The sequence below is a fragment of the Stylophora pistillata genome, chromosome 3 (assembly GCF_964205215.1).
Source record: "Stylophora pistillata chromosome 3, jaStyPist1.2, whole genome shotgun sequence".
NCBI classification, from domain to species: Eukaryota; Metazoa; Cnidaria; class Anthozoa; order Scleractinia; family Pocilloporidae; genus Stylophora; species Stylophora pistillata.
Window position 1 is genome coordinate 12,232,813 of NC_142521.1, and position 13,047 is coordinate 12,245,859.

A 13,047-nucleotide genomic window follows, 5' to 3' on the forward strand; every position below is an offset into this window, starting at 1 on the left:
CAATTCTTCGCTTGCGCGATGCGAGAAAACCTGTTTAACCGGTACTCTACAATAGACGAGTACAAATACCGCGTGATATTTGTACTCGTCTATTGCGTTATTTGTACTCGTCTAGGTGTAGTTGGATAATAAAGGCTGATATTTTACCAGATTTCATCAACAGGTATCCAGGGCAATTTCTAGCAGCTTGACTGAGGGTGAAATGCTTAAGGTTCAGTGAGGGCGAGGATATCAAAAGTTTTTATAACACCCTTCTCGGTTGTTTGGCCACGCTTACTAAATTTTGAGCAAAAGCGTTGATGAAGAAATAGAGTTCTTGTCACCTTCATATCTTTTAGCACTGAAATAGAGCAATTTGCTGGAGCTTACAAGGTGATGAAAAAGTAACCACAGACTGGGACCGATCTCTTTCAGAGTAATACGGTCAGTCATTGGTTAATGCATCAAAGCCGGCAAAACAAAACAGGGAAATAGAGTTCATCCTCTCCCTGACCAGCCATTGCGTGGGCTGATCTAAACTGATCAGAATCATCGCTTTATCTCTTTATGTTGATTGTAGGGTCCACGTATGGACCGTCAAAAATTGCAAAGCCGGCTGTATTTCAAGCCGTCTTGCGGGGTATTGGGAAAAGTTTTCAATCAGCAATAACCGCGCCTCGGATGAACCTCACTGGCTACGGTAATGCCACTGCGCAAAGCTAATGATTTGGGTGTTCAGCGGTGATTATATAAAACCACTAGTGTTGTCCATATGGGATTTATAGTTACCAGTTCCTGTCGAATTACTCCGAAAAATATTTCTTTTCAAGTTTGCTCGGTACATCAAATGGAGACAAAGCGATTTTATCGGGTATGACTTTTTTCCTCGCATAAGTTCGATCCTGAATTGTAGTTTGACAAGTTGGGTAGTGTTTTGAACTCTACTACGCATGCGTATCAATTGTGAAACATCTCCAGCTGTACACAATTCTTATCGTTAAGTTTTTCTCCACTAAATTTGATTCTATGATTTTAATGGGTAAAATTGAAACAAGAATTCCAATCGATGGCCACGTTTATGGCAGCAGCACAACAATATGCGTGATAATGACACTACTGATTGACTGGCGTGACTGACAAGACGTAATTTGCATACGCTTCTCTAAAATGCAAATGAGTGTCGAGATGATGACTGGTGCGACATGCGTGCGGGAGAAGATGCTTTTTTCCCTTAAAACTTGACGATTATGAAGGCGTAAGGTTTTATGTTCTCACTGATAAATGTTAAAACCGAAAATAACCGTACTTTAAATTATTTTTCGTCAAATGTGGCGCGAGTTGACTTGGGACTCTTATAATGTGATCCCACAATGATTACAAAGACGTGTCTATTAAAGTACAACACAAGAACTTTGTCAGTAAACCTCACGTTGGTTATTGACTTTTAAATTTCTCCAGAACGGTGGTTTTACCGCAAGGTGAAACTGCCCCTTAAATACGAAATGAAACCAGAAATACTAATCGATAACATTCATGACAAAACCATTCTGTCCATAGAGACGGGGAGTATTCAAAAATCTCGCAGACCGTGACACATACCTACGGGCGAGGCAGTGGCTGGATTTTTTTGTCAGACTTTTTAAAGTGATTTTTGCTCTCAAGAGGCAAAGGGTTTGTTTTCGGGAAGTGGCCGGCCACTAGAACTTGTAACTCAGGGCAGGACTGAGGAAAGATGATCCACTGTATAGCTCGATGTACTGTCAGACTGGATGCATTAAATGTGAAAAGTAAAAAAGGGTTCTTATCCCTTGGTTATAATATAATCTTTTTCTTTTTAAGGAATGAATCATAATAATCTTGTACTGAGTGAACCATGCAAAACTGATGTCCTTTGTGCAATTCGTAGGTGCGTAATTTGAATATTGCAAGCATTTTGAACGTCGGCCGGGAAGTATAGGGGGATCATAAAAAAGGAAAAAAATAAAAACACAACGGATCTCAGCAAGTATTTCGTTTCATAGTCGTGTCTCATATCAATTTCACCCCATACCCCAACGTACATCACGAGCCACAGGTAAACGGAAGTTCAAATATTCGAAAAGGCTGGTTGCTATGGAGTGACGTTATAAACCGGATAAGTTTCCATCATCGCCTTGACAGCCTTTTTCGATAATTGCTCGAAGTAATCTGAAGCCTTTTGTTTATTAGGGGCTGGATCGGCCTATTGACATTTGGAGATTGGATTTCATATTAATATGCGTAAGCAAAAGCGGGAATGTTTAGTTTCCCGCGGTCGAGTGCAGTTATGGATCCCTTGAAACTTCGAAGGGTTGAATTGCTTCATTCTCCTCCAGATGAGTCAAGGGAATGGTTTATCTTAAATTTCAAGAAATGTGGCATAAGAGTCAGTAAGTTTTTTGAAGTAGCCTGTTGGTGGCACATTTTCCAAGCGTTTTGTACGGTCCAGCTTTAAAAAATGGCGGAAGCTTGGATGACCGATATGTTCAGAACAACAAAGTGGCCATCGCCTCTCTATTTGGAGTTGTTTCTACCATCTTCCGGCAGAAATTCGAAGAAGGAGAAGTGGTGAGATATCTTTGGTTGATCGATAAAATAAATTCTTGATCCTGGATCAAGAAAAGCTTGGCAAACGTTACTTAGCATTTTCAAGCTAAGACGAACCGGGGTAAGTCATAACGTTTATATTTTTATTAAGATTGGAAAAAGTGAGTTTGCTCTCTTATGTTTTGTTGTGAATGCTGGTTTCACGGTGTATCAGAACTCATCTCTGCTTGGCAGGAAAATCACATAATTGGCTGAGTTTGATTTTACGCTGAGCCTCTAAGTCTTCTAGCTATGATCACTTTTTATGGCTACTTTAGGAGAAATTTCGGGTTTGTTTCCTTGATAGGGTCTTGACAGGATTATAATTTATTTCATTTCTATTTTTCTACGATAAAAGATTTAAATCGCCAGAGGGATGCCATTGAGAAAACTGGAATAGTAGTTAATGGAAGATGCTTTAAAGTTAAATTTCCAGGTTATTTGTGTGTGCCAATCTTGACTCTTTATATTTTTTTTATCTTATTATTTTTTATTTTTGCAATGTTTTTATGTTACATGTCTAGCTACGTGATAGTAATTATTGAATCCATTTTATGCTTGGCAGTGTTAGAAAATATCTGGGAAAGTATAACATTTGAGATCTTTGGTGTAGCTATTTTAACTTCAACTTCTTGTTATCTTCTTGTCTTTTTTCATGACAGTTACTCTTGATTACAAAACACTGATAATGCTGCTCAAGCAAAGAGCTGGTGATGCCAAAAAATATATCAATGAACTTTGCAAGCAAGGATTGGACACAGAGTGCTGTGTATTCTGCAAAGCTATTAAGGTAGGTTATACCTGCAATGCTAAATGACATGCATCATAGTGGAATTATACAATAACACAAAACATATTCAGCCTACTGGTATTTGTTATGCAATTTATTTATAATCAATTAGTGAGAGCTTCCTTGGCTTTCTTGACTTTACAGAAAGGCAGACGAAAGGTGTCCATAAAAGTGAACATATTTTATCTGTGGTGAACAGTGATTATATATCTACCATTAGTAGTGAATATTATATGACTTTAGCTCAGTTAATTCATTATTGAGTGATACATGCAATTTATTTGTAGGAATGTGCCTCTCCTGATGTTCCTTTTGGGGAAGCCTTTGCTGAGTGTTTCCTAAAGAGCAAAGCAAATATTGGGGGGTAGGTACAACTCTGCATTTCTGCATTGACATGCATAAAAAGTTCCAGCTTGCAGTATGGTATTTCACTTTCTATTGGAATACATGTCTTTAAATCTCACATCTCACTTGGGATACTTAGTTTGATGGACAGTTGGCATACTGCCGGCCGACAGTTGGCCGACAGACTTTTAGGGGAGCTGTTCTTCACTTTTACCCAGTTACCAGCAAAAATATGGTAAGCTTGGATTATAAAGGTGGAAACTTTATTCACTGTTTTTTTTTTCTGTCTGTTTCAGATGGAAGGGGTTAAGAGATGACTTGCTCTTTCTCCTTGAAGAGGAGCCATGTGATGTTAATTTATGTGCTCTGCCTGCAGTGTATGACATTTTAATTTTTAAATTCTGTGCACCCATTGAAGTAAGGCATAGTCAACATTGTATCATTTAAAAAAATCTATTTTCTTGAAGTCTTATCCTGTAACAATATTATTTTGTTTAGTGTTTCCTGGTCACTTCTGAGATATATATTTATTTGTCATATTTCTAAGATTTATATGGCATTCGGCGTAATGCCTGAGAGCTCCTGGGATATAGCAAACTTTGTTTTTCATTCACTGTTAATAGAGGGAAATTATGTCTTTCCTTTCTGGTTCACCCAGGCTGAAGTCCTTCATTCAGAGTAATGCCTGAGCAATTCTGGGATATATAACATACCTAGCTTTTCATTCATGGTCAATATAGGGAAGTGTTGTCTATCCTTTCTGGTTCACACAGGCTGAAGTCCAGGCATTCAGAGTAATGCCAGAGCACTTCTGGGATTTATAACATACTTAGCTTTTCATTCATGGTCAATATTGGGAAGTGTTGTCTATCCTTTCTGGTTCACCCAGGCTGAAGTCCTCGCATTCAGTGTAATGCCTGGGATATATAACATACATAGCTTTTCAGTCATGGTCAATATAGGGAAGTGTTGACTATCCTTTCTGGTTCACCCAGGCTGAAGTCCTGGCATTCAGTGTAATGCCTGAGCACTTCTGGGATATATAACATACTTAGCTTTTCATTCATGTTCAATATAGGGAAGTGTTGTCTATCCTTTCTGGTTGACCCAGGGTGAAGTCCTGGCATTCAGTGTAATGCCTGAGCACTTCTGGGATATACAACATACTTAGCTTTTCATTCATGGTCAATATAGGGAAGTGTGGTCTATCCTTTCTGGTTCACCCAGTCTGAAGTCCTGGCATTCAGTGTAATGCCTGAGCACTTCTGGGATATACAACATACTTAGCTTTTCATTCATTGTCAATATAGGGAAGTGTTGTCTATCCTTTCTGGTTCCCCCAGGCTGAAGTCCTGGCATTCAGAGTAATGCCTGCGCACTTCTGGGATATATAACATACTGAACTTTTTATTCATGATCAATATAGGGAAGTGTTGTCTATCCTTTCTGGTTTACCCAGGCTGAAGTCATGGCATTCAGAAAATTCCTGAGTGCTTCTGGGATATACAACATACTTAGCTTTTCATTCATGGTCAATATAGGGAAGTGTTGTGTATCCTTTCTGGTCCACCCAGGCTGAAGTCCTGGCATTCAGTGTAATGCCTGAGCGCTTCTGGGATATATAACTTACATAGCTTTTCATTCATGGTCAATATAGGGAAGTGTTGTCTATCCTTTCTGGTCCACCCAGGCTGAAGTCCTGGCATTCAGTGTAATGCCTGAGCGCTTCTGGGATATATAACTTACATAGCTTTTCATTCATGGTCAATATAGGGAAGTGTTGTCTATCCTTTCTGGTTCACCCAGGCTGAAGTCCTGGCATTGACTGTAATGCCTGAGCACTTCTGGGATATATAACAAAGTTTCACATAGCTTTTCATTCCTGGTCAATATAGGGAAGTGTTGTCTATCCTTTCTGGTTCACCCAGGCTGAAGTCCTGGCATTCAGTGTAATGCCTGAGCACTTCTGGGATATACAACATACTGAGCTTTTTATTCATGGTCAATATAGGGAAGTGTTGTCTATCCTTTCTGGTTCACCCAGGCTGAAGTCCTGGCATTCAGAGTAATGCCTGAGTGCTTCTGGGATATAGAACATACTTAGCTTTTGATTCATTGTCAATATAGGGAAGTGTTGTCTATCCTTTCTGGTCCACCCAGGCTGAAGTCCTGGCATTTAGTGTAATGCCTGAGCGCTTCTGGGATATATAACTTACATAGCTTTTCATTCATGGTCAATATAGGGAAGTGTTGTGTATCCTTTCTGGTCCACCCATATTGAAGTCCTGGCATTCAGTGTAATGCCTGAGCGCTTCTGGGATATATAACTTACATAGCTTTTCATTCATGGTCAATATAGGGAAGTGTTGTCTATCCTTTCTGGTTCACCCAGGCTGAAGTCCTGGCATTGACTGTAATTCCTGAGCACTTCTGGGATATATAACAAAGTTTCACATAGCTTTTCATTCCTGGTCAATATAGGGAAGTGTTGTCTATCCTTTCTGGTTCACCCAGGCTGAAGTCCTGGCATTCAGTGTAATGCCTGAGCACTTCTGGGATATACAACGTACTGAGCTTTTTATTCATGGTCATTATAGGGAAGTGTTGTCTATCCTTTCTGGTTCACCCAGGCTGAAGTCCTGGCATTCAGAGTAATGCCTGAGCGCTTCTGGGATATATAACATACTTAGGTTTTCATTCATTGTCAATATAGGGAAGTGTTGTCTATCCTTTCTGGTCCACCCAGGCTGAAGTCCTGGCATTCAGTGTAATGCCTGAGTGCTTCTGGGATATACAACATACATAGCTTTTCATTCATGGTCAATATAGGGAAGTGTTGTGTATCCTTTCTGGTTCAGCGAGGCTGAAGTCCTGGCATTCAGTGTAATGCCTGAGCGTTTCTGGGATATATAACTTACATAGCTTTTCATTCATGGTCAATATTGGGAAGTGTTGTCTATCCTTTCTGGTTCACCCAGGCTGAAGTCCTGGCATTGACTGTAATGCCTGAGCACTTCTGGGATATATAACAAAGTTTCACATAGCTTTTCATTCATGGTCAATATAGGGAAGTGTTGTCTATCCTTTCTGGTTCACCCAGGCTGAAGTCCTGGCATTCAGTGTAATGCCTGAGCACTTCTGGGATATACAACATACTGAGCTTTTTATTCATGGTCAATATAGGGAAGTGTTGTCTATCCTTTCTGGTTCACCCAGGCTGAAGTCCTGGCATTCAGAAAAATGCCTGAGCGCTTCTGGGATATACAACATACTTAGCTTTTCATTCATGGTCAATATAGGGAAGTGTTGTCTATCCTTTCTGGTTCAGCCAGGCTGAAGTCCTGGCATTCAGTGTAATGCCTGAGCGCTTCTGGGATATACAACATACTTTAAGTTTTTTCATTCATGGTCAATACGGGGAAGTGTTGTTTATCTTTTCTGGTTCACCCAGGCTGAATGGAAGTTCTGCTATTCACAGTAATCCCTTAGTGCTTCTGGGATACCTAACATTCTTATTTTCTTTGACATTCACAGGTTAATCAAGGGAAGTGTTGTCTCTCGGCCTTACTGGTTCACCCAGGCTGAAGTCCTGGCATTCAGTTTAATGCCTGAGCGCCTCTGAGATATTTGACTTACTTAGCTTTTCATTGATGGTTAATATAGGGAAGTATTGTCTATCCTTTCTGGTTCACCCAGGCTGAAGTTCTGGCATTCAGAGTAATGCCTGAGGTTTTCTGGCATATATAATTGGAAGAAATTCTTGTGACGCAAACTTTTCTGTTATTTGAGCTCTTCACCTATATCTACAGCAGAGCGACAGGAATAAATAGTCGTTTGAGACAAAAATTTGGAAAACAGCTTCATTTACTGTTAAAAGTCGCCCTGCAAACCGCGACGGGAAGAGAACATCAAAACAAAAAATGCTGCCAAAAAAACTCAATAAATAACACAAGGCAAAACACTGCTGGTACATTTCGTTGCGAAGCTAGATCGTGAAACTCTGATGCGACGTTTTTGTAGGGCGTAAACACACAACGACGATTGATTTCCTGACAAACTGGGTAATATGAGATAATATAAAGTATGAAACAACACGAAGTAACGCGCACAGCCTCAAGTGATCGATATACCGTATTTCCTTGAATAAGTGCCCACCCCTTGGCCATTCAAACTTGTAACTCTGAATAAGCGCGACACCGAAACCCTTTCTTTTTCAGCTTTCATAACATTTTAAACTTTTACTACCTTAGATGAATATGTTGGGAGAGATTCTTGCTTTAAGAGTTATTACGCCGATGTATTATCTTTCCTTTTTATATGGCTGGCTTCGCAAGCGGTGCAAGATGCAGCGAATTCTGTGAGCTGATTGGCTATTAACCCTTGCTTATTTTTCGTTTTCTGCGGTGGCCACCGTTGTAGCCATTTTGTCTTTGTGTAACCTGCAGGCAAGCTCTCGCTTGGCTCTTATCGCTTGGCTCAGGTTTGAGTTTTCCTGCTTGGTCAATAACGTATTACTGGATCTACCGCGCTCTATGTTAATTTCCAAACCACTCTAGCGCACAGCGCTTGACTCAGTATTTAAAGTTGGTTTTTCGGAAAAAGTCAACGTCCCACCCCTCTCAAGAAGCTTTTAGAATATAAAAATTCAAGGACTTTCTAAGGATTGGTTAAATTCATTGGGGGACTTGCCCTGAAATTAACAGACTTGCAAGACAGTACGAACCCTGTTAAAGTTCAAGGGAGTTTAAACTTGTTCGTAACGTGTCATTAAACGAAAGTTGGTCTTTGTCTGTTTAAAAGCTTTGTCAGCTTGTTCAACATCTATCTTGATTTGAAAACAATTATTATTACCCCCGGTCTCTGTTTATTCACGATTTTAATCATCGTTGCGGAGGAGGTAGCGCAAAGAGATTTTCAACACCAGTGCGTTAATCACATCGTACCTATAATGTCTGTAATCTCTCGCAACTATCTAGAGGATTCCGGCACCAATATAGGTCATATGAAGGCCAGTGACAAAGAATCTTATGTGTACTGCATGAATATCGTTTAAAAAAACTGGAACAGTGTGTAAACTATAAATGCGACATAAAATATCAGTGAGAAAAAGCCGCCATGTATTGTGGACTCTGCGTTAAACAGCAAAAGAAATTATAGGTTGTAATACGCCGAGTTTATTCCCAATAACTGGTAACCGGATGCTCAAAAATTACAGCACCAAGCGTCAGCTGTCAAAGATTCCGAACACAGCGGAAAAAAAAGTCGTCGGTTCTGGAATTTACTTTGTTTCCGATCCGAAAACAAAAATCTGGTAAAATTGATTAGAAAACAAAACACTCAGGCCGCCAGTTAAATGTCGTAGTAAATAAGCGTCGCAGCCTATGTCAGTATTAATGAAGTTAACTAAATCCGCAAGTATTGACTAAGAAATGTTTCTTCGACGTGACTGTAACTGCCGCAACACACTCCGGGCGAGCGCTTTGTCTTGTCACTATTTTTAAGCGCCGGCCATGTACACTTTTTTCGGATACGGCTTCTTTAATTACCTTTTCACGCCATAGGATGATGACGTGATTGTGTAAAAGTTGACGCCTCTTTCAGATTAGGAGCGAAATACGATCAAAAATTTTACCCAAGCAACCCACTGGTATCCAGCAGAGAATGCGGGCTAAAAGTACGGATTCTCTGCTGGATACCTAGACTTTTTTTGGTTGCTAACGGCGTGAGGCTCGTTATGATATGATTCCTGACATTATGATTTGGTGCCATCCGAAACCGGTTGTAATACAAACCAAGTAGAGTATGAGTGTTGGCAAGAATTGTTCAGTAAAATTAAGGTTGGCGGCATCCGTGATCGGATATTTGTGATCTAACGAAAGACGATTCACATGTAACATGTAACGATTTTCGCAGAAACGGAAGCCCATGTTGCGATTGATAAAAGGTTTGATTCCTAGAAAATCAGCTGAAATAAATTGCGATGAATTTGACGAAATTGCCTGTAACAAAACCACGCGTCAATCGTCAGCTCTGGCAACAGGTGTGATTTTAAAGACAGGTCTCTCAAGTACATAAATTTTCCCTCGGTAAGTGATTGGTGATCATGATAGTCCTGAGGGAGGCCTTTACCACTGGGGCTGATGGTAGCATCAGTGAAATATTTCACGAAATTGTTTTCACATTTCTAACTTTCTCCTCGGTATATTGGTGGAACCTTTTTTCTTTGAGTTTGCCGATATTGTTAACAAATGTCGGAAAGAGTAAGTTTGAGCGAAATGTAGGCACGTTTAGAGTAGGTTTCTGGGGCGGATCTAGAGGAAGTTCGGGGGGTTCGATCGAACCCCCTAAATTAAAACAACTAATGTCAAAAACTTGTAAAGATCTTAACTAAAAACAGTCAATCTTAAATGAAAAAAGCTCATAGCAAAGTTAAGCTTCTGCTGCTCGATAAAGCTAAAACATTTTCTCCATAAAAAATAAATAAATTTTTGGTTCAATGTAAATGTGGCTCTTTTAGTTGTCCCTTATTTTCATGCTTCTGTGAAGCATCACGCCAAAAGCGACACTTCGTATAGCTACGCCTTTCAGTTATTACCAGACAGTCCAGTCACGGAAATTCAGTCTTTACAACGAGCGGTGCACTCAATAAGTACTGTAGGAGCGGCGAATTAGAAAGCATCGATTTATTTTGTGACGAACCCTGGATATAGATGTGTTCTTATTCTTGAGTTACCACCATTTTCATTGATACGCGACTTTGGAAAACAAAACACCCGCGGAAACGTTTCCAAAATTTCCGTCAGTCTTGCGTGTTATCGACAGATCGGATCGAAACCCACCAATCACAGCCACTAGTGTGACCTTCTGACCTTCTTTACATTATGCTAGCAGGCGATGATTGGTGGATTTCGATCCGATCTGTCGATAACACGTTAAGACTGACGGAAATTTTGGAAATGTTTCCGCGAGTGTTTTGTTTTTCAAAATCGCGTATCAACGAAAACGGTGGTAAAAAGCGAGAAAAAGAATGGCATTTTAACGTTAAAAATGAGATTTTAACACACACTGACTTTGCCTCAAAATGGTGCAAACCGCGTTTCTGAGGACTTGAAATTTAAAAATTTTCCGGGGGAGAATGCCCCCGGACCACCCCTATTGGAGCGCCGCCTTTCATCGAACCCCCTCGACTGAAAACCTGGATCCGCCCCAGGGTTTTAAAAACAGACTTTTCCGTTTCCCCATATGTCTCCCTGCTAGCAAAGCGCTAACTATGGGTGGTTTGCAACTGACACAGGTAACAATGGTGATCGCATGAAAGGAACAAATGCTGGTGGACGAACAAAAGAAGCTAATGAGATATCTGTTGTTTCTGCCCACCAACATGGCGGCAATGATGTAACGTGCAAACCGTGACCAATAGTCAGCCCCTCTTGTTACTGATAATATGACAGCTAATCAGTTTGCCTATGAGCGCTCAATTAGCCAGTAAGTAGTAGTCTCTGTCAACTCTGATAACGCAATTAATTTTTATACCATAAAAGGTGCAAGTGTTTTGAACTCGCAAATTTCGCAAGGAATTGTCTGCAAAGATTAGAAATGTAGCTCAGCGATTCAACAGCTCTAGGCTAAACGGATTTTCTCTGTGCTATTCGAAATATTTTCCTGCTGCTAATAAAAGGATCGTGGGTGGGTTTTGGTATGTTTTAAAGGTAAACGACGGAATTCTTTGCTGAGAACTGAAAATAATCGCCACTTTTCCCTTAACCTGGATTTGTGTCCCTGCCACATATAGAAGTTTACATTCATGTTAGGGACCATGTGGTGCATTAGTTTACTCTCATAAATGTTTGTTTCACTTTAATGCAACCTTCTGCTCTCGTTGGAGCTTGCAAGTCTCCACAAGAGCGCATAAAGTTGTCATCGGTGTTTTTGAAGTACGTATAATGTTTCGGTAAAACGGGTCAAGTATTTATTTATTCAAGCTCAAATTCATTCGAGGAGTTCAACGTAAGCTAAGCTTGAACACCATGTTTATCAACCTACTGCGCATAAACATCCTGTAAAATCGCTTTGTCTTGAACGCAGCCATGATGCAGTTAAGCGTCTCGGATGATGCGAAGAATTCCGAGGAACCCGTTTATTTCAAGAGGTACACTCTTGCGGTTTTCGGAGATTCTGGAGTGGGAAAAAGTTCCATTGTCCGTCATCTTGTGGGCGAGAAGTATATACCCGATCACGTTCCTACGGTGGAAGAATTCTACGTTAAGCCAATAACCCACAGAAACAGAGCTTACGAGCTTCAAATCATCGACACTTCAGGAACGTACGAGTTTCCTGCGATGAGAAGAATTGCTATCCATAAGGCGGACGCAGCAGTTTTGGTGTACTCTTTGGACAAGCCAGAATCGTTCACGAAGTTGGAAAGATACATGGATGAAATCGAGAGCTATTGCGCTGAAAGAAATCGGAGAATTCCTGTCATTATTGTGTCTAACAAATCAGATATTCCGAATTTGTCGGAGCCAACGTTTGTGAACACGAATGGACTAAAAATTAGCGCGTGCGTCTACCTGGAGGGGAAATTTAAGTGCCAATGGCTGGCTACTTCGGCCAAATTCAATCTGAACATCGATACGTTATTCCACAAAATGTTAGACAAACTGAGTCCGGATAAAAACTTAGTAAGGAAGAAAGGCAGTATCCTTAAGCAAATTCTGCGTTAACTTGACACTGATCATTTTCACGGAGCGCGTACGATATTTTGATCATGCATCGCCAGAATTCGGTGTAAATGGAGTTTCAGTTTGATTAAGAGATTAAGAACAAATTAGATTGCATCCGTTTGTTATACTAGTTATATCTTGAGTAATGCTATTCTGCTTCGCCCGTTTGCTTTTGTTTTGTTTGTCTTGAAATCACCACGGATCATGAATTAGCACTTACCAGCAAAAGATGGCACGTTTCAAAACAGTTATATTCAGTTGCACCTATTTTACTCAATCGGAAAGTTACAAAATTTACATCAATTCACTAAGTCCATATCTCAGAGGTGATAGTTTACGATAAGTTGATAGCTTCTATCTAAATGTACTTTGTGCAGAATAATTTCTCGTGCTTCTGAGCCTTCTGAGAGCTTGTGAACTTACAGTTTTGTGAGACTTCAGAATTTCTGGAGTCTCGGGAATGTTTTCTTCCTGTTTTGAGCATTCAAACTGACTGATTGTAAAAACAACAGTTGATAAGACGGAATGGAAACAGTCATTGTTGTTCTGTGTTCATGTAGCGGTTATGACGTGTGAAGTGAGTCAAGTTTATCGTACTTGCTGCAA

At 40.2% G+C, this 13,047-nt stretch overlaps 2 protein-coding genes and 1 non-coding gene across 4 annotated transcripts; 2 read left to right on the forward strand and 1 right to left on the reverse strand.

Annotated features, from left to right (window-relative positions):
* Nucleotides 1-561: 561 nt before the first annotated feature.
* Nucleotides 562-700, reverse strand: LOC148734553 (U4 spliceosomal RNA). The gene has a single exon (XR_015999536.1). It is a non-coding gene; the product is annotated as a U4 spliceosomal RNA (small nuclear RNA).
* A 1,448-nt stretch (nt 701-2,148) lies between these two features.
* Nucleotides 2,149-7,677, forward strand: LOC148734554 (uncharacterized). 2 transcript variants are annotated; one of them, XM_088753417.1, is made up of 5 exons: nt 2,149-2,565; nt 3,246-3,373; nt 3,661-3,737; nt 4,015-4,135; nt 7,253-7,677. In XM_088753417.1, the coding sequence occupies exons 2-5, from the start codon at nt 3,272-3,274 to the stop codon at nt 7,301-7,303; spliced, it is 351 nt and encodes a 116-aa protein (XP_088609543.1). In that variant the 5' UTR covers nt 2,149-2,565; nt 3,246-3,271; the 3' UTR covers nt 7,304-7,677. The 2 variants fall into 2 exon arrangements, with proteins under 2 accessions (XP_088609543.1, XP_088609542.1); XM_088753416.1 differs by having other exon boundaries at nt 2,150-2,665.
* A 3,943-nt stretch (nt 7,678-11,620) lies between these two features.
* On the forward strand, nt 11,621-12,992 carry LOC111341733 (GTP-binding protein Di-Ras2). The gene has a single exon (XM_022948725.2). The coding sequence runs from the start codon at nt 11,806-11,808 to the stop codon at nt 12,439-12,441; it is 636 nt and encodes a 211-aa protein (XP_022804460.2). The 5' UTR covers nt 11,621-11,805; the 3' UTR covers nt 12,442-12,992.
* The last annotated feature ends 55 nt before the right edge of the window (nt 12,993-13,047 follow it).

Bases quoted from the DNA above. Each gene is read 5' to 3' on its own strand.
- LOC148734554 (XM_088753417.1), top strand. From the start codon at position 3,272: ATGCTGCTCAAGCAAAGAGCTGGTGATGCCAAAAAATATATCAATGAA. The intron at 3,374-3,660 runs GTAGGTTATACC...ATTTATTTGTAG, and splicing joins TATTCTGCAAAGCTATTAAG to GAATGTGCCTCTCCTGATGT. The intron at 3,738-4,014 runs GTAGGTACAACT...TGTCTGTTTCAG, and splicing joins AGCAAAGCAAATATTGGGGG to ATGGAAGGGGTTAAGAGATG.
- LOC111341733 (XM_022948725.2), top strand. From the start codon at position 11,806: ATGATGCAGTTAAGCGTCTCGGATGATGCGAAGAATTCCGAGGAACCC.